We start from the raw sequence: 20,006 nt of genomic DNA on the forward strand, positions 1-20,006 counted from the left end.
CACTTGCTATTTTATTTAACAATTTCTGAGTGGTGTTCTTTAACCAGGTAGTCATATTCCAAACTTTCTTTCTTCCCTTTACTGGGAATCCTCGTCACAGACTGTTACTGTTCCTAATGGGAGGCATCTCACTCCTCCAAGGGTTTGGGCCGAAAAAGATGCAAATCACTGCCATAGAGACTCAGGTGCAAGAACGCATTAGTTCCCATGGCCAGTATGCATCACATGTAATAGTTCAACTCTGATTTGTAAAAATTCCAGATTCAGAATACTTGAAAAACATGTATCATTTTATTTGTACACTTAAAAAGTTGTACATAGAAACTTGTAATACAGTTCTATAAAACTGAAAGAACTGTCAGGGAAAAGGGAGGGTATTACCTTTTATTGATTGATCATTAAGGAAGTTAGAGAAATAAAACAAAAACACAGTAAAATGTTTAAAAAATTAAAGAACATTTTCCAGGTACAAATTTTATAAATACAAAACAAATTCACAAATTATTTTGAATGCTAAATAAATATCTAGTTAATAAACTCAGACTTAATACCTCCAGCCAGCACTGGTACAGCACTTCAAGGATATAAAATTGGATTCATTCATGTGTAGTGTTGAAAGAATGTGTTCATTAAACAATTCTTAGACATACATACTTTTCTAAGCTGTGCTGTAACAGACTTATCTGTATACAGGTAAATCTTCCTTAACACCACTGCTAAAAAAGAAATCAATGACAAAATAAATCACAGGTGAAAAAATGTTTTCAAAGATATTGGGACACATGAATGATCTCAAAATGTACAAAAACCTCTGTAAACCAGTACTGTATCCAATACATCTATCAAACTTATTAGATACTGAACAAAACTGTAGCAAAGGAAATCTTTCCTACATTCTCCTGAGTGCTTAATATTAAAATTGAGAATATAGTGCAGGCCACACTTCAGTGCGGTCGATCAGCTGTTATCGCTTTATATATACATGTCTGCTTTAGAGCATGATTTAATGTCCCATTTTCATGAACAATCTGTTTTCCTCAAATATATCCTTTAGAAGGACAAAATTAGATTCGTGACTTTTTTGCAGCTGGCGGTGTGCTGACTTGATCCACATTCCCAGGCGTGACATGGAGTCCAAGTTTTTGAGCCTGGATATGAAAAAACGCTTGAAGCCTAGTTCCAGCTTTTGCTTCACTTGTGTTACGAGGGTTGTACTCAAAGCAGTTCGAAAACATTAACTCAATATCATCGATAAATTCCGCTAGGAAGAAAAAACCAAATGAGATTAGAATAAAAGTACATAAATTATACACACAATTTTTTTTTGTTTACGTGATATCTGGAAACGTCATTAAGAAAATGGAAGCCCCCTTTTTTCTTTAGAAATTGAAGCCTCGGAAACAAGGTAGCAGGTCCAAAGCTTCAAACTGTTTAACCACAGATGCTGTAACATTGTTCGACTGAAACTATGTGATGACGTAATTAGGAATGTTACATAATTACGCAGAACTTCTGCTAGGATCAGACTCTACGAAATATCTAACTCATTCAAATCCCTATCCATCTTTCATCTACACAGACCAGCATTTTAAACCTCTTGGGATGCCATCTACACAATCACATTAATATCCATCATTTAAATCACAAGGAAAACAGCCGTTACCTCTTTAAACACAAATAATTATCAGGAAAAAACATAAATTACTTACATGCTAATTTATATTCACATTTGTTCACTTTTTCACGGATTATATTTAAGGCAATGGGCTTTTTGATGATGTCATAATAGTCTGGGACCTGTAAAAAAATTCAAATATATCTCTCCTATAGAAAATTTATCAGAGATAAGTGGTCAAATATGTGAAGGTTCTGCACTTAAAAGCAACTGAATATTAATCTCCGAATACTATTATTCCATTAAAACCGCTTAATATGTTTCAGTCGCTATAATGTTGTAGAAGCTTATTTGATACCATAAAAAATGACAACTTATTGTGAAAAGAAAAAGCTTATGATTTTGCTTGTGTGCTGTCTGTGTCTCTGTTTCTCTTCAAAGAGATACATGTATGTATCTATAAAGTTATTTAATGAGCATTATTGCATTTGTAATAAATAATAAAATGTACGTAACAAAACTTAGTTCAGCACAAAAACTACTCAGGAAAAATGACTTAGAGTCAAATGGAGATTTAATTTTTATGGGTGCTATTCAATGGTAATTAATCCTTCACATTCTTGCTCTAGAAATCTCAAAGGAGAATTTGGAAGGTGTCACGTTTGCATTCAGAAATCTTCACCTATCACACCTGACACGTGAAACCCTTTATAATCTACTTGTGCCTCTCTAACACACCCACCGTTCCATTCAAACTACCCATCATTTCCCATATTCTCACTTCTGGGTCTTTAACTTTTCATGCCCTTTTCATGAAATGTCCTTATTCTATTTCGCACTGTTGAAATTCCACCTATCTTTAATGACCACACAGTTCTTCCATTAAAAACTTTCACATTCCTGCTATTCTCTCCCTCTGAAATGCTCAAATCAATTTCCTTTTCTTCTCTACTTCTGGAAGTCCATTAGAAGAACTCCTATTACAGCGCTGTAACACTGTCCTATCTGCTGTGGCACATCAGTCTGCCCCACATATACAGATAACTCCAGCGCCATCTCAAATGCCTTAGTTTTAGGCCCTCTCTGTTTTCCAAGGGTACCTATATTTCACATTAGTGTTCTCCTGCAGTAGTCTCTGGACCAGCCCCATCAGCATCATTCCAGACCTAGTGAATCAAGAACTCTGGGGTGTGGGGGCCTGGGTGGCTCAGTCGGTTAAGCGTTTGCCTTCGGCTCAGGTCACGATCCCAGGGTTCTGGGACTGAGCCCTGTGACAGGCTCCCTGCTTGGTGGGAAGCCTGTGTCTTCTTCTCCCACTCCCCCTGCTTGTGTTCCCTCTCTTGCCGTGTCTCTCTCTCTCTCTGTCAAATAAATAAATAAAATCTTAAAAAAAACAAAACAAAACTCTGGGGCGAGGCCCAGTTACCCGTGTTTTAACAAGCCCGCCCAGGTGAGTCTGGTGTATGCTGAAGTTTGAGAACAGCTGTTTCACATAACAGAAATACCAGTAATAGCACACAGTTGATATACTCATACTCATTACACAGAATAAACACACTGAAGCTATTTCAACCCACTGTCATCATTCATGAGAATCAGTCATAGGATTGGAAGGGACTGGGGAGAGAATGCGCTCTAATGCCCTTTTTTTCAGTGTGGAAGCTAACTTTCCAAGTGTTTAAAAAACAAAGTATATAGTGACTAACGGGTGTTCTGACTTTCTTCAAGTTGCCATGCAGACTAAATCAGATAATATACGTGAATACATTTTATCAAGTTTAATAATATTACCTGGATTTTAGAAACAAGTTTCAAAAAAGGCCAGCTGTCATCATGCCGTACCAGTTCCACCACAAGCTGTTCAAAAGCAGACAGCTCGTGAACTCCTCCTTGTCGGCCCGAACTCCTTCGATTCAGAGTCACAGGAGAGGATTCTAAACAAAGAGTTAATTTCAGGTGATGACAAAGCAAAATATTTGATCACTACAAGCTAAATGGGTATATAAATACAACCTAATTCAAACAGAAAATTGACATTCTATATATATTGAAATAAATTAACTTATATTCTGAAACATGAAAATCTGGACCAAATATTCACTCTTTCTTTTGTTTTAAAAAAGTTTATTTTTATTATTTTTTATGATTATTAATTTTTAAAAAATGTATTTATTTAAGTGATCTCTACATCCAACGTGGGGGCTTGAACTCACGACCTCAAGATAAAGAGTCACATGGTCTTCTGACGGAGCGAGCCAGGCACCCCAAAGATTTTATTTTTAAGTAATCTTTACATCCAATGTGGGGCTCAAACTTACAACCCCAAGATCAAGAGTTGAATGATCCAGCAACTGAGGCAGCCAGGTGCCCCCACTATTTACTTTTTGATCATAAAATTTCCAAATTAATTAAACATTCATTGGGAACATGTTGTAAAAGCACTGTAATATAAAAGAAAATTCCTAGAACACAAAGTTTATAGATTATTTTTTAGCCCATTTTATTAAAAATAATTTTTCAACTATAATAAAAAGAAAGCAAGCAATTCTCCAGAATATCCTGAAACACATCCTTAGGAAAGCAACCTCTTCAGATCTAGCAAGTAGGCCACTTCATAAATTACCTTGCATAATAGAAATGTAATGCTCAACAACGAAATAAAAGATTATCTTAAAGATAATATTCCTATTTATTTGAGGGGGAGAGAGAGAGAGGGAGTAAAGGGAGCAAGTAGGGGGGAGGAGCAGAGGGAGAGGGACAAGCAGACTCCATGCTGTGTGTGGAGCCCGAGGTGAGGCTCGATCCCATGACCCTGGGATCACGACCTGAGCCAAAATCAAGAGTCAGTTGCTCAACTGACTGAGCCACCCAGGTGCCCCTCTTATCTTAATTTTATATGGAGACTTTCTTAAAGCAAAATGCTTTCTCATAAAACCTAATGTATATATAATGAAATCTGAAGTATATGAATTAGTATAAAAGGGTAGCATAGTTCATATTATGAATTCAGATGTTTAAATTCTCTTAAATGTAAATGCATACATTTCCCCCTTTGTTTGTCATTGGAACCAGGTTAGTAATTTTATACACCAGTTTAATTTTTTTTTTCCTTAGCAGAGTTTTTTAGAATACAAACGTTTTAGGTATACTATGTTTCCAAATAGCTTAAAGTTCAGAATTGGAGAACAGCAAAACAGATAGATAAGGGGACAGGAAAAGCTAAATTAGATCTTGGTGCCAAGTTACCTGATACAACACCCTCCTACCACCCCAACAATCTGGTGACTGCATACACAGATTAATTGTCTTCCATTCTTTCACCAATGAACTACTTAATCCTGTCATGTATTTGAATAATGCAATACAACTAACTATAGTTTTCAAGGAACAGTATCATTTTCTATGTCTAACTTCAGTTTTTAGAACTATCAAAGTTTTATTACTACTGACATTAGAGGAAAAATATAACAGAATTGAAGAAATGAATAAAGAGATTATTTGGATAAAGATGACTATAAACAACAATTATCAGAATTAAAAAGATAGCCAGTGATCACTCCCTAGTAATATTACTCCCCCATTTCTCCCCTGCCCCCAAATTTAGTATGTCAGATAGGAAACTTCCCAAATAACCTAATGTAGCTTGTCTAGGTGATGATGAGCATGTGTATTTTATTTTATTTTATTTTATTTTATTTTTTTAAAGATTTTATTTATTTATTCGACAGAGATAGAGACAGCCAGCGAGAGAGGGAACACAAGCAGGGGGAGTGGGAGAGGAACAAGAGGCTCCCAGTGGAGGAGCCTGATGTGGGGCTCGATCCCATAATGCCGGGATCACGCCCTGAGCCAAAGGCAGATGCTTAACCGCGGTGCCACCCAGGTGCCCCGAGTATGTGTATTTTAAAGGAGGAAAGGGTAGAAGAGAATGCAATGTGTTATAATGTGTTCTACTGGCACTACTGAAATGTTGGCCAAATCTCCGCATTAGAAACAGCACACTGCGAATTTCTCACAATTACCCTGCTACACTACTAGAAAAATACTCATATAATTTACCTTATTCCCCAAATAGCTGCCCCTTCGATGAATATTATGCTTCAGGCCAGGTTGCTCCCTAGTCACTCTGTCTTATGGCAGCCTTTAGGAGATGATGCAAAATATCTCAACACCCAACCTTCCCAAATTATTCCATTTTCTTAGGTAAGAATAACTTAAATTAGACTTCTTCATACCTGTAGATTGTCTTTTCCTTCCTCTTCTCTTGGACTCACTATCTTGGAGAGAAAGTTTTGGAGTAACATTTAGTGATCTTGACTTCTCACTTGACTTTGTGGCAATGACTCTGAAGTTAGGGAGGTTGGGACTATTTTCTGGTGTATTATTAGCACTTTTCCTGCCTCTGCGTTTTCTACGAGGACTAAGGAGTTCCACAAATACATCTGCTTGCAGTGGGCCGTAACTCTGGCGAGTAGAACGGCCGGTAATTCTTAAAGATTTCGTTTCTGTCGGAGGAGCAGACTTTATCTTTCTAAGGCTTCGACCAGTGGTTTTAGAGGAGACAGCTGTTTTGGGTGTACCCTGCTGACTCCTTGAAGCGTATCTTCCAGGATCCTGTCGTTGGCCACGGCTTGAGAAAGAAGAGCTAAGTCTCCCTCTTGTTTTAATTGGCAATCTAACTTGCGGTCTTCCTCGTTTTGGTGGGCTGTAAATATTGTTAGAAAACATAATTATTGTACAAAGAAATGATGCATGTAAGATTATTTCTATTCCCCTTGTTCTATTATTCGGCCAATGAGTTCTACGTACATTTCTTTGGTGTCCTTATGCTGCAAGAGACCAATACTTTTCATTACCATTGATGCTGAGGTAACCTACAGATTTGGTCAAAGTGGGCCCTAAACCTGTGGTTTCTGAATACCATGCTAAGAATCTCTTTGCCATCTTCTGATTCTTACTGTAAAATACAAAACCAGGTTCAACCTTTTAGTAAACTCTACCCCCCAACATGGGGCTAGAACTCACGACCCTGAGATCACGAGTTACATGCTCCACTGACTGAGCCAGCCAGGTGCCCCGAGGTTCGATCTTTTAATTGCCTTTAAGTGGTAGACAAGGATGAGACAACCCCATTAAGCCTCTTTTTATCCATCTCCCCACATATCTGGACTTCCAGTTTACCTAAAATATTTCCAAGAATTTTCCAAATTCTTTATCATTTTTATGTTTAACTCAAATACTGCCCTTATAATCTACAGGGACAACGGCTTCTGCTAGCTGAGCTGGTAAAAACTAGCGACTTGCTTACCACACATGGGGTGGCTTGCTCTGTCCTCCGCAGACGGGCCTTTCTGTACTTCGTCAGTTCAAAGCTGCCCTTTCTTTATATCCACTTCCCTGATTCCACATGAATGGGGTTCAAATGTTAAAAAGGTGGGGAGGTCTCAGGGACAAATAAGGGGAGAATGCTCTAGTGCTGCCACAGCAGGAATAATGCAATTAAAAGGTCAAACCTCCGGGCGCCTGGCTGGCTCAGACAGTGGAGCGTGTAACTTGTGATCTCAGGGTCGTCAGTTCTAGCCCCGTGTTGGGGGTAGAGTTTACTAAAAGGTTGAACCTGGTTTTGTATTTTACAGTAAGAATCAGAAGATGGCAAAGAGATTCTTAGCATGATATTCAGAAACCACAGGTTTAGGGCCTACTTTGACTGAGGTTACCTCAGGTTACCCGTTCATTAGGCCTGGGTGACACAGCTTGCGAAGTTGCAGAACACCTGGTTACATGGTAGTATAGCAGTTGTTTCTGGGTGCTAATGTGGAAGAAGTGTAACAATACCACGTGCTTCCTGGCATCTCTGTCTCTGTAGATGCCAAGATCATCAATATTTGAGTCTAACTCCTTGAAAAAGCAAGAGGGGCACTGGGAAGCTGCATTCACCTTTAGCTCGTGAATATTCTCTGGAACGCTTATTTGCTGCTTTAGGAATAAAATTAAGTAAAATCAAACTTAACGGGGGTCTGAATTGGTACTCCTGTCCAAATGTGAACTCGTATTTGACTTTGTGATCTGGCTAAACTCACGTAGGTACTACACTCCCTCAGGAATAACTTCGAATGCTTATAATACTAAAGCAAGGATAACTTCAGGCCACTATATTACACACCAGTTTTTTAAAATTTATGGGTCCCAATCATTCCATTGGTATTCGAGTAGTCAAAGACTGTCCAGTTACAACACAAGCTCCCAAGTTATTATTGCGTGTTAGGACTCACCTGACTTCCTCCTCTTCTTGGGAGTCGTCTTCATCTTGTTCTAGCTCATACTCCTCCTCCTCACTTTGACCCTCTTCATCGTCATCATCAACGTCATCATCCTCACCTTCCATACTGTCTTCCATGTCTTCATCACTTTCCAAGGATGGTCTTTGTCTAGAAGAGAGTCTTCTAGAACGTTGCTTTGGCCGACACTCTGGACAAAACCAGTCTCCCTCAGGCACAGTCTGACAAATCACAGAAATGATCATTAATCATCTGTCACTCAAAACCTCGATCGCTCCATTCAAATCTAAGAAGTACAAGAGGGAAAAACTACCTTGAGCTTTGGTCGAACACAGTAGGTATGATGACCCCGATCACAGCCATCGCAAAGTACCATGTTTTCAGCATCGCCCTTCTTTCGGCATATCTTGCAACGAGCATTCAGTATAGATTTAGACCATATCACACTACGATCCAAGGTGGAGAGATGAAGAAAGACTTGGGATAGACTAGCAGAAGCAAGGAGAGACTCTCTCCAACGGTCCAGGACTGTTTTGTAAGAACGCCCACTGTCACTGGCATCTTAAATGAAAAGGTAAAGTGATTTAAGTTTCTAGGCAACCCTCAGGTATCTCCTAGAACTATTTTTTTGGTATTTTAAACGGGTTAGATTTTAAAGTTCTTCTAAAACTTAACAAAAAGATCGCGTTGATATTAAAAACAAAAACCTCATGTTAAAGAAGGTATTTGCTGAGCCACATCTTGTTTGTGACATAAGGAATTCCTTAAATCCGGAAATCAAAAGCTTTCAGATTCCAATAGTTAAAAAGAGAAAAATAACTTAGGCAATGTGTTCTCAATCTAGTCTTTCTTATCAGTTCTTGACCTGACTTAGAGAATGAGCTAAATATTATTACAAGTCAGTTACTATCCATTTGAATCAAGAACATTGCTTCCTCTTTTCGGATAAAAGACGGACTGCTCTCTAAGTTAAATATCAATCATATATGAGGTTTCTTTCAGGGCTGATGAAAATTTTCTGAAATTAGATCGTGGTGAATGGCTGTACAACTGTGACTATACTAAAACCCACTGAATTATACACTTTTTAAAAAGATGAATTTTATGTATGTGAATCATATCTCAGTAAAGCTATTAAAATATCAATTTTGTAGAAATGCCAACTGTTGTCTTCTATCTCTAAGAAAATATTTTTTAAATGAGGTAAATTAAAAAGTGCTAATACCCCACACTTCCCACAAGAACTTTCAGCACCAATATTTACATAGGAACATTTGAAACTTTTTTTCATTAATAATGTCATTCTTTTGTCTTCTGGACTAAAAAATTTATTAAGAGTCATTTGATTAGATGGCACTAACTAGCCAGTCTATCATTTTACATTGGCATGTGATTTCTCCCTTTAATTAATCTTCAATTATTACTACCAATTTTCCTGACATTATACTTAGTTATGAAGGGACTACCACATAATGTCAAAATTCTACAAGTTATATAAGACTCCATATATAGTTTGTTTCTCTTATGACAAATTTCCTACTATTATCCTCAAAAAAAGTCCTCTTGGGCAGTAGCATAATGGTTAAGGGAATGCAGGCTCTGGAGTCAGTCAGCCTTGAGGTAAGTACTAGCTCCCCAATGTGAGCTGGGTCAAGTTACTTAACTCCTCTGTGCCTCAGGTCCCCCAACAGTAACATGTGGATAGTATCCACCTCTGAGGGCTGTTGGGAAGATTAAGTGGCATAATATACATAAGACAAGTAAAATGCCTGTCATGGAGTGAATAATGTTACTGTTACCAATATTCCTGCATTATACTGTTCCTCTTGTGTGCAACAGTTTAGAAGATACAAAACAAGTCTCTTCTATGGTCCCTACACCTTTAAGAAATTTTTTATATAGCTGGGAGAGGGAAGATATACACAGGAGCTGAAGTCAAAAGAGCAGACCTGCCGAACACTAATAAGTCTTGAGCTTCTGTTTGCTGGGCAGGAGGAGAGAGACAGGATATGCAATCTAGGGCTCACCCAATGTGCTGAATACTTTCTGAAAAGCTAGAACTCCAATAGGCTATCCCCTCAGGCTTCAGGGTGGACAAAGGTACCATGAAAAAAGAAAGAAGTAGCCAGGAAATCTGCTTATCTGCACCTTTAAGTTGGGTGGAGAGGGAAAATAAATCTACCCAGAGAACATGTAACTACAAGCAATGTGTTAAACAGTTTAAAACCTGAAAAAACGTAAGATTTTTGAAGTGGTTCAGGTTGGTAGTGACCTCAGGTGAATGACTGAAACAAGTACAAATCTTTGCAGATTCTCTGAAGAAATTTCCATAGATCAAGTTCTGAGGAATGAGAGTTAATAGTCAAAACCCACAATGCACATGTGGAAATAAAACACTACAGGCAAGAGCCAGCAGCATCTGACCCATAAAGACTTGAGAGATTAGAATTAGACACAGAATATAAAATAACTATTTTAATACGTTTTAAGAAATAAATGTTTGAAAATACAAGTAACCAAGCAGTTTGAAAAAGCATAAGAACCTCCAAAAATAATTGAGTGATAACTCAATGGGAGAGGGAAAAAATGAATGGATCGAATGGCTCTTCAGGCAAAGCTAAAGAGAAATATTAGCAAAGTGGGAAATAAATGCAATAATACAGCCCATCTGATTTATTTCCACCCTCTCATTTTGGGTTTTCCATTTACCATGGCTTTTTGATATGACGCTTCATGAAAAGTTCTGGCCTGAGCAGGACCTCTATGGAAGGAGGCAACAAAAATTGCTGGTTCAAAGATCTTGAAGAGATTTTTCTGGATAACTCAGAGGACATTCTTATTAGTAAGTGCAAGAGATAAGGCTGATACAGGCCAGCGTGGAAGAGTGGAAGAAAAAGACAAAACTGTGAAGAGCCTTTGGAACCTTGAAAGTCAGTTTGAATGATTTTTAACTCAGAAGTTGGTGAAACATTATGGGTTTTGATCAAAGAGGGTGCTTTAAGAAAATTAAATCAATGGTAGCTTAAGGTCCAATTTTTAGCCCATTACTTCTTTTTTTTTTAAGATTTTATTTATTTATTTGAGAGAGAGAGAGGCAGCCAGCGAAGAGGGAACACAAGCAGGGGGAGTGGGAGAGGAAGAAGCAGGCTCCCAGCGGAGGAGCCTGATGCGGGGCTCGATCCCAGAACGCTGGGATCATGCCCTGAGCTGAAGGCAGACGCTTAATGACTGTGCCACCCAGGCGCCCCTAGCCCATTACTTTTAAATGGATGTTGACATTTTCACATTTTATATAGTACCTAAATAAGGATAAAAAACAATGTATACAATTGATTTCATTTTTCTGTTAATTGTCTTGCTGCTTCTCCAGATTATAAAACTCTCAAGGGCAGAAATGTCTTGCTTCTCTTTTATCTTTCACCATGCTAGCACAAATAAATTCCTCAAGAAATTAGGATTAGGATTTTACTAATACGAAATAAAGGTAGAGTCAATATGATCAAATACTACACTGGGAGATCTCATATGGTTAACTGCCACTACACAGTAATCCGTGTGATCATGCTATGTAAGTTTTTCTCGGAGATAAAACAACACAAAAACTCCCACCCTATAACTCTTCCTATGCTAGTAAAAAAAAAAAGAAAAGAAAAAAAAAGCTGTAAATAAATACTATATGCAAAGTAAGTAAACATACCTTCCATCACCGTTCATCTTTTTCACTAATAACTTAAGTATACTAAGATTCACGATGTCAACTTTTTATATACCAATTTTTAAATGTTTCATTAGCTGAGGTAGGCAGTGTAGAAGAAAAATGGGAGGAAGATGATACTGTTTTATAAGCTTGTCCCTAACCTCACTCCTTTCCAAAAAAAAATTAAATTCAAGGTTTTCTGTCAAAAGCTAAATATTCAAACCAGTACTCAGCAACACAGAAAGTAAAATCATAATTCTTTAAAAAGAAAAAATTCTTTAAAAAGTTAAAAATTTACCATCTCTCACACTAGATTAATCTTCCTCTCTTTTTCTCTTGTCCTTTTTTTTTCTATCTCCCCTTTGATCTTTATTAATTTCTGTGTTACCTAATTTCAAATTGATAAAGTTAGTTCAAGGATTTTTTTCATAGCTTAAGGGTGTAACCATAAGCATGACTTTATAAATGATGAAATTACCAACCTAAACAAACAATTCTCACATATCTTACCTAAAATTATTCAAATATGAATATCTTCCTCAAGTTAAAAAAAGCCTAGTTTTATTAATGTGATTAATTGCTAGAATAAAAGGGACATCCTAAGGAATGTGGAATAGAAGAATTTTTATTTCTTACTGGCTTCCTCAAGAAACTGAAGTAATCTCTGAAGCTAAACTGGGAAAATTCCTACCACAGTTAATTTGCTATGCTGAAAAATAATCAGAAGAATAGAGAATTTTAATACATATCCTATCTCAAACATTCATAAAGCGGAATCCCCATTTCTCTCCCAGATTAAGGATATTCTTGATTACCTTGCTCTAAATATTTAGATTATCTTAAAACCCCTTAGGCACCTCTATCTCTTGTTGTCCCATTCAAAACAGATCATCCAAAGGCTTAAACATAATACAAAAAGGTACAGACACCAATTATTAACTTTTTATGGGACAACAATGGTAGATGATAAGATCCATATTATAAATGATCAACATCTAAACTTTGATCATTTGCCACCAAAGTAAGTCGAACTTTTCTTATTTCACCTTTTTTTTTTTTAAAGATTTTATTTATTTATTTGACAGAGATAGAGACAGCCAGCGAGAGAGGGAACACAAGCAGGGGGAGTGGGAGAGGAAGAAGCAGGCTCATAGTGGAGGAGCCTGATGTGGGTCTCGATCCCATAACGCCGGGATCACGCCCTGAGCCGAAGGCAGACGCTTAACTGCTGTGCCACCCAGGCGCCCCTTATTTCACCTTTTTTTAAGTCCTCAAATCCAAATTGTTCCTTTTATATACCTTAGGATGAAATGAATGTTCCAAAACCGCTGTATACAAACCAGCATAAAGAACACTACAGCTCTCAGATAACCCACTAGACGTAAGTTGTAACATCTCCCAGCGTTAACTTTTCCCCTTTGTTTAAATATTCAATAAGATGTACTGATGAAATATGGACACACTATAAACAATCTGATTTCTTCCCCTTGAATTTATAAACAACTTTAATTGATGTCAGTTTCAGAAATGGAAAAATCAGCAGAACTGCATTTTATCTCTTTTGGAATCACAGAATTAATGAGTCATAGTGAAATATTTATAAGGCCTACATAATTTACAAATAACTTTAAATTGAAATTTTAATTTTAGTAATTGTAGATTCACATGTGGTTGTAAGAAATAATAGAGAGGGATCCCTTGTATATGTAATTCAATTTAGACACAGAAAATACATATTTTTAAAGATTTTATTTATTTATTTATTTATTTGAGAGAAAGAGACAGAGGGAGAGGGAACACAAGCAGGGGGAGTGGGAGAGGAAGAAGCAGGCTCCCAGTGGAGGAGCCTGATGTGGGGCTCAATCCCAGAACGCTGGGATCACGCCCTGAGCCGAAGGCAGACGCTAAAAGACTGAGCCACCCAGGCACCCCCAAAATATATTCACATTTTGATAGCACCATGTATTTATTAAAACTTTGTTCTTATTACTCAAACAAGGTAATATTCAAATAATTTAAAAAGGACTTTAGTTTATTCAAGTTGCTCTCAATATGAGACCAAAAAGATATGGTTTTATTTATTTATTTTTAAAGATTTTATTTGTGAGTGAGCGAGTGAGAGAGAGAGAGCATGAGTCGGGGGAGGGGCAGAGGAAGAGGGAGAAGTAGACTCTGTGCTGAGTGGGGAGCCCAATGACGGCTCGATCCCGGGACTCTGGGATCATGACCTGAGCTGAAGGCAGATGCTTAACCGACTAAGCCACCCAGGTGCCCCAAGGTATGGTTTTTAAAAAGTGTTTCTTCTAGCACCCCAGTACTGAGATACAAACTAACTTGAATATGATGAATTATTAATTAACATATCAGAAAGAGCACAGGGAAGTAGAGGCAGTTATGATATGAAAATTGATTTGGAACTTGAAACATATTTTCCTAAAGACATAGTGTTTACGTTCCTAGATTAGTCCCTAAAAACATATTTCATAAATTGCTAAAACACAATCCAGATAGTATTACTTCTATAATCCTACCATAAATTATAGAGCATTTCCTCATTTATGTACCCTTTAACACTTGGTATTTCTGACTTAGTGCTTCTTACACAGTGCTCAGTTAGTTATCCAATTATTATTATTATTTAAAGAATTATTTATCCATTTTAGAGAGAGCATGAGTGGAGGGAGAGGGAGAGACGGAATCCTCAAGCAGACTCTCCCCTGGGCACGCAGCCTAAAGCAGGGCTTGATCGCACGACCCTGAGATCATGACCTAAGTTGAAATAAAGTCGGCTGCTCAACCAACTGAGCCACCCAGGGACCCCAGTGACCCACATTATTAAACCATATCCCTAATGGTGGACACTTAAGTAGCTTCTTTGCGGCTCTGTTTTAGATAATATTTACATACAATTTTTGATTATGCAGGATCTGGCTAGTCACAGGTTTTGGTAATCTTTCTTTTGATGAAACACCAAAGAAAAGATTGACAGAAATAGTTAAAAAGACAGTCATTAAGATGAATATTTAGAATAAAAAGTACTTAAGTGCTATTTTTAAAAAAATCTCACCTGAAAGAACCCATGTTTTGAAATGAAAATACAATCTCAAGTTTTTCAAATGAGCCAATTTTATTGTGTCAGCCCATAAATTTCTATTAAAGGGCAATTTCAGAATCATTTAAAACCAACTAGTATTTGGAAGTAAGAACTGGTACTTACCAAGTGGAGCTTTGAGAAAACGCCGCTCAATGCCCTGCTCTATCTGAAAAAGTGCCATTGCCAAATAATGAACCACATTGCTCACTGATTGTGGGGTACTTGCATTAGTTGAGACAGTACTTGGAGTTTCTGTTTTTATGCCCAAAAGTCTACAATGAAAACATGGAAGAGTTTATGGTACTTAAAACACACTGTTAGGTAAAACTTGAGTGCATTCCTCCAAATGCTTACTTACACCTGCGTAAGAAAATAGTTTCCTCAATCTCACAGGAGATCACATAGGCCAGTAGGAAAGGGAGATAAATACATGAATCAAGAGCTAAACTAAATCCCAAATCATTTAAGGAGGTCAGAAGGGCAACTATTTGGAGGGAAAGTGGATGAGACAAGGCTTAGGGAAAAGGTTCTAGGTAGATGACCCAGTGATGGGCCTTAACGGTAAGTATCCCAGGCAGCTTACCTATCTCTCTTTTTCTCTTGCTTCAACTTTTACTGGCTGGGACACTGAAAGCTGCCTCCTACGTAGTTCCTTAGCCTCCAGTCTTATTCCCTTTGCAATAAATCTCCATACTGCTGCTAAAATGAGCATTTAAATGCGCAAACCTATTCGCTCAAAGCCTTCAGTACTACGTCTTCCCTCCCAGTATCGTATCTTCCTTTCCTTCTAAATAATAAACTCCTTAAGGGGAGTTACCCAAAAATAACTCTGAAAGTCAAAGTATCTATCTATAGATATACAGATATACATTCTGATTAATAATTCAAATAATACTTAAGCCTACCACAATTTACTAAGTTATCCTACAGAAAAAAGAAAAATGGATAGTATAAAGTTACTTTAAAACCTTAAGTTCAAAGACTTTTTTTTTAAACTTGAGATTTATCATTATCCTAATTTGCTGTCTTTTGGCTGCACTAGCATAACGTAGATTAAAAGAGAGCCTGAGGTTGAGGAAAATGATCATGTCAGTGGTTACAAGTATTAAAAGTCCTCATGATAAGATTTTAAAAAGAAACATTTACTAAAAAGAACCATACAATTGAAATGGCAGGGAAAAGCGAGTTATTTTAGAAAACTCCTTTTTGTACCTGTCTTTTACAACGACCTTCGCTTGCTCATCGATTCCCATCTCTTCTACATCTTCATTCACAGTCTTAATGACCCCATTTTCCTTGTTTTCCTCACTTAACAGCTCATACCGTCCGCTCTCTAATGCTGATCTCCAGATGTGTCGATCTGTAACCTGTAACAAAACCCAAATTTACCAACCTGGAAAAATGGCATATGTTGTTCCTAAGAAGTATGACATTCAATGTACATATGAAAAATTCATGAATATTCTAGAACAGATTGTGAATCAAAAAGGGATCTAAAAATAAGGTTACTAAGTGGCCAAAATGAAATTCATATCATTCGTAGATGGAAGCTTTAGTACCTCACTCTTATATAGGGAAGTCATAAACAGTTCTAAGATTGGTCACCTGATAGTAGCAAAAAAGTGACAGATGAGAGCAAAGGAATGAACAGAACACACATATCAAGCATGAATTACTTACAGATTTTAAAAAGGTAACAAAGAAACCAATAAACAAACCAGACTCAGCAGAGCAGGCAGGAGCTAGTCAAGGAAGAAGAAAATATCCTTACACATTTTAATATCTCGGATGAAAATACCATAAAACAGATATTTTAAAAATACTAAAAATTAGAATTAAAAAGAATTAAGTTCACTAAATTCTGTTTAAGAAAGCAGATAGCCATACAGTATATTTAAGAAAGATCTCTATCCATATATAAATATTTTGATACAGGGGAACAAACTTAGTTTTCATAAAAAATATACCACTCCCAGGTATTTATTCAAAACACACATGCCTTGCCTGTACCAAATAAATTAACAAATATGTCCAAAACTTTGGTAATTAGATAAACTAAAAAGGGGAACAGGTACAAACCTTGATCGCTCCTAATGTTCCTTGGTAGATTCTGTCTTCAATATCCAAAAGAAAATCTCTAAGCCTCAATTCAAGCTGTCTTTCTGCAGACATCTGAGCTGAATCATATGCAGTGGAAGATCTTCCCCGACTGTAGGTAGGTTTGCTATCAGTTTGAGGTTTGTCTGAAATAGTCATCAATACCTTTAATTATGATTTTCTTACTAAAAAATATAATTTCCCCAATGTGATGGTATGATCGTGAGATAATTGATATAAAACCACTTAGTAAATCCTCAAGTGAAAAAAACAGGGGGGTGGAAATGTTTGCACACCAGGTATCTGAAAAGGAACTTGTTGTCTAGAATATCTGAAGAACTCTTACAACTCAATAAAAAGGTATTCCAATAAGACAAATGGGCAATGAATGGATATGAATAGACTTTTAAGGAAGACATAAAAATAGCAATAAGACCATGAAAAGATGCTCAACATTATTAGTCATTAGGGAAATTCACATCAAAACCACAATAAAGTACCACTTCATACCTCTAAAAGGGCTAGAATCTAAAAGTCAGACAATAACAAGTGTTGCCAAGGACGTGGAAAACTTTTAACACTCATACACTATTGGCAGGAATACAGAATGGTGCGGCTGCTTTGGAAAACAGTATGACAGTTCCTCAGATGATGACACAAAATTATCACATGACCCAATAATTTCACTTTTAGGTATATACCCAAGAGACACGAAAACTTATGTTGAGACAAAAACCTGTGTACAAATGTTTACAGCAGCATGATTCATAACTGCCAAAATATGGAAACAACAGAAACATCCACCAACTAACATATGGTTAAATAAAATGTGTTATCTATCTGTCTGTATAATGGAACATCTTTTGGTTATAAAAAGGTATGAAGTACTGACATGTGCTATTTACCTGGATGCACCTTGAAAACATTAGGCTAAGTGTAAGCCAGTCACAAAAGACCATATATTATATGATCACATTCATACAGAATGTTCAGACAAGGAAACTGACAGAGACAGAAAACACATTTGGGCTTTGTTTCTGAGGTGATAGAAATGTTCTACGATTGACTGTGTGATGGCTGCACATTTGTGAATATAATGGAAACCACTGAATTGTACACTTCAAATGAGTGAATTGTATGGTGTATGAACTAAATCCCAATAAACCTGCTAAATAAAGAATTGTGATCTACAGTTTTTAATCCTGAAGACAACTAAAGTAGTCGTGACAATATGCCCCTAAATTTAAGAGTTCTTTACCTAGAGAATATCGTTTAGTAATAACGAAAACTTATACCCCAAAACGCCTTCCTGCTTTCTCTGATCTGTTACCAATGAACCAGGCATCACATAGGAGATGTTGCCATGTGATCTGCCCTTGCTGCCCATCTCCAACGAAGTGATCACTAAGGGAACCTGTCCCTGGACCCTTAGTCAAAACCCTTAGCGACTGAACTCTCACTATCATGTCGAATGTCTAAAACTAACATTAACCTTAGTGCCCTGGGTATTGGGTCTACTGATCAGGGAATGAGATCCGGAAGAGCACGGAGCTTCGCACACTGTCATTCCTCATAATCCAAGTGGAACCCAGTGAAATCTAGAGAACCTTGTTTCTCTAACTGGTAAACATTCTCTAACTTGCAAACCGAGGGCACGGTCCAAATGAAAGAGAAGGTGTTTTAAATACAGCTGTAATAGTTTGACAAATGCTTAAACCTGAACCAGAGACTATGGGAAGAGAAAAAGAAAAGAAACAGTTTTCAGTGAAAATTTACCTGAAAAATGAAATTTCTCTTCAGAAAAATGGGCAAGCTGTGCACATATTCTGCTCTTCTCTTGCAACAAAGTTTCTTTTAAGGCACTTTCTCTATGTCCTCTAGAATTAAGAGCTTCAATAAGCTGGTCCAGCTGCTCACGAGAGCTGTAAAAGCACCACCGGTTTGGCCTACGCACTGGTTCTGGAAGCCGCACAGAAGCATCACACGGACCTCGGTCGATGCTGGAGGTAGATTCAGACATCAAAGACTCTCCAGTTTTAGCGGATACCTGAGGCTCTTGAGACTGCACACTATTCTGAAATGACGAAGGTCTAGGCAACAGCATGTCTTCGGTGAGACCAGAATAATCCTCTTCAATAAATAATCCAGGAATAGAAGGGAAAATCCAGTATCGCCTATACATGCGGTCTCGGCCCAAGGGAAAGATATTGGTACACGCTATGGCACTTTGGATTTTTTCCAAGAGCTCTTTCTCTTTCCGTTGATGTTCCTGTTTTAAAGCTTCTTCCTCATCAGCAGTAAGAGGCTCTCTTGTTACACAGTTGACCTCTTCTTGCCTTGTGAATTCTTTAAATCCATTTTGTCCCCTTTTTCCTGTAGTTTAAACATTTGATCATCACCATCATATTTTAAATTTTCATCAGAAAAATACAGAGCTATCCCAAGTTACTATGTATTATGGACCAAACTGAATGCCCCCCAAATTCATAGGCTGAAATCCTAAACCCCAATTTGACATATTTGGAGACAGGGGCCTTAAGGAAGTAATTGAGGTTAAATGAGTTCAAACAGTAATTCAGGACCGGTGTCCTTTTAAGAAGAGAAAGAGACTAGGGTGCTTACTCTCTTCACTTGTGGGCATAGAGGAAAGGCTGTGTGTGAGGACACAGCGAGAAGGTGCTACAGCAACCTGAGAGAGGCCTCACCAGAAATCAATCCTGCTGGTACCTTGATCTTGGACTTCCAGCCTCCAGAACTGTGAGAAAATACATTTCTGTTGTTTAAAGCCCCCGGTCTGTGGTATTTTATTTATTATGGCAGCCTGAACAGGCTAATACACTGTGCTGATAAGAAACCGGTGCACTTAAATACAAGGGACACACAAAAAACTGCCATCGCCATACTGGAGAGTGAGCCCGAGTCCGTTATTCTGCCACACACATTCAGTCCTTTCTGAGGCAGGAGTGAGCAAGCTAACTTTTGTAAAGGGCTAGCTGGTAAGTATTTTTAGGCTTTGTGGGCCATATGGTTTCTGTCACAGCTGCTCAACTGTGCCATTGTGGCATGGAAGCGGCCACAGAAAGTATGTAAATGAACAAGCATGACTGGGTTCAATTAAAACTATGGTCACTGAAATCTGAGTTTCATATAATTTTCATATTACAAAATATCATTCTTTTTCCTCCAACTATTAAAAAATGTAAAAATGTAAAAACCAGTTTATCT

The 20,006-nt window shown here is 37.5% G+C and overlaps 1 protein-coding gene across 4 annotated transcripts in view; it reads right to left on the reverse strand.

The window, feature by feature from the left end:
* Positions 1–269: 269 nt before the first annotated feature.
* BAZ1A (bromodomain adjacent to zinc finger domain 1A) overlaps positions 270–20,006 on the reverse strand; it is an 89,422-nt gene continuing 69,685 nt past the window's right edge. For all 4 annotated transcript variants that reach the window (XM_087859024.1, XM_045800127.2, XM_087859023.1 and 1 more), the window contains 10 exons: positions 18,558–19,154; positions 16,764–16,927; positions 15,897–16,051; positions 14,808–14,956; positions 8,207–8,454; positions 7,888–8,114; positions 5,851–6,320; positions 3,407–3,549; positions 1,710–1,797; positions 270–1,261 (listed from right to left, as the gene is read on the reverse strand). In XM_087859024.1, coding sequence (XP_087715150.1) covers positions 1,065–1,261; positions 1,710–1,797; positions 3,407–3,549; positions 5,851–6,320; positions 7,888–8,114; positions 8,207–8,454; positions 14,808–14,956; positions 15,897–16,051; positions 16,764–16,927; positions 18,558–19,154 — 2,438 coding nt within the window. In that variant the 3' untranslated portion in view covers positions 270–1,064. The remainder of the gene's footprint in view (positions 1,262–1,709; positions 1,798–3,406; positions 3,550–5,850; positions 6,321–7,887; positions 8,115–8,206; positions 8,455–14,807; positions 14,957–15,896; positions 16,052–16,763; positions 16,928–18,557; positions 19,155–20,006) is intronic.

The sequence above is a fragment of the Ursus americanus genome, chromosome 35, assembly GCF_024610735.1.
Source record: "Ursus americanus isolate L20-20 chromosome 35, mUrsAme1.1.p, whole genome shotgun sequence".
Classification (NCBI taxonomy): Eukaryota; Metazoa; Chordata; class Mammalia; order Carnivora; family Ursidae; genus Ursus; species Ursus americanus.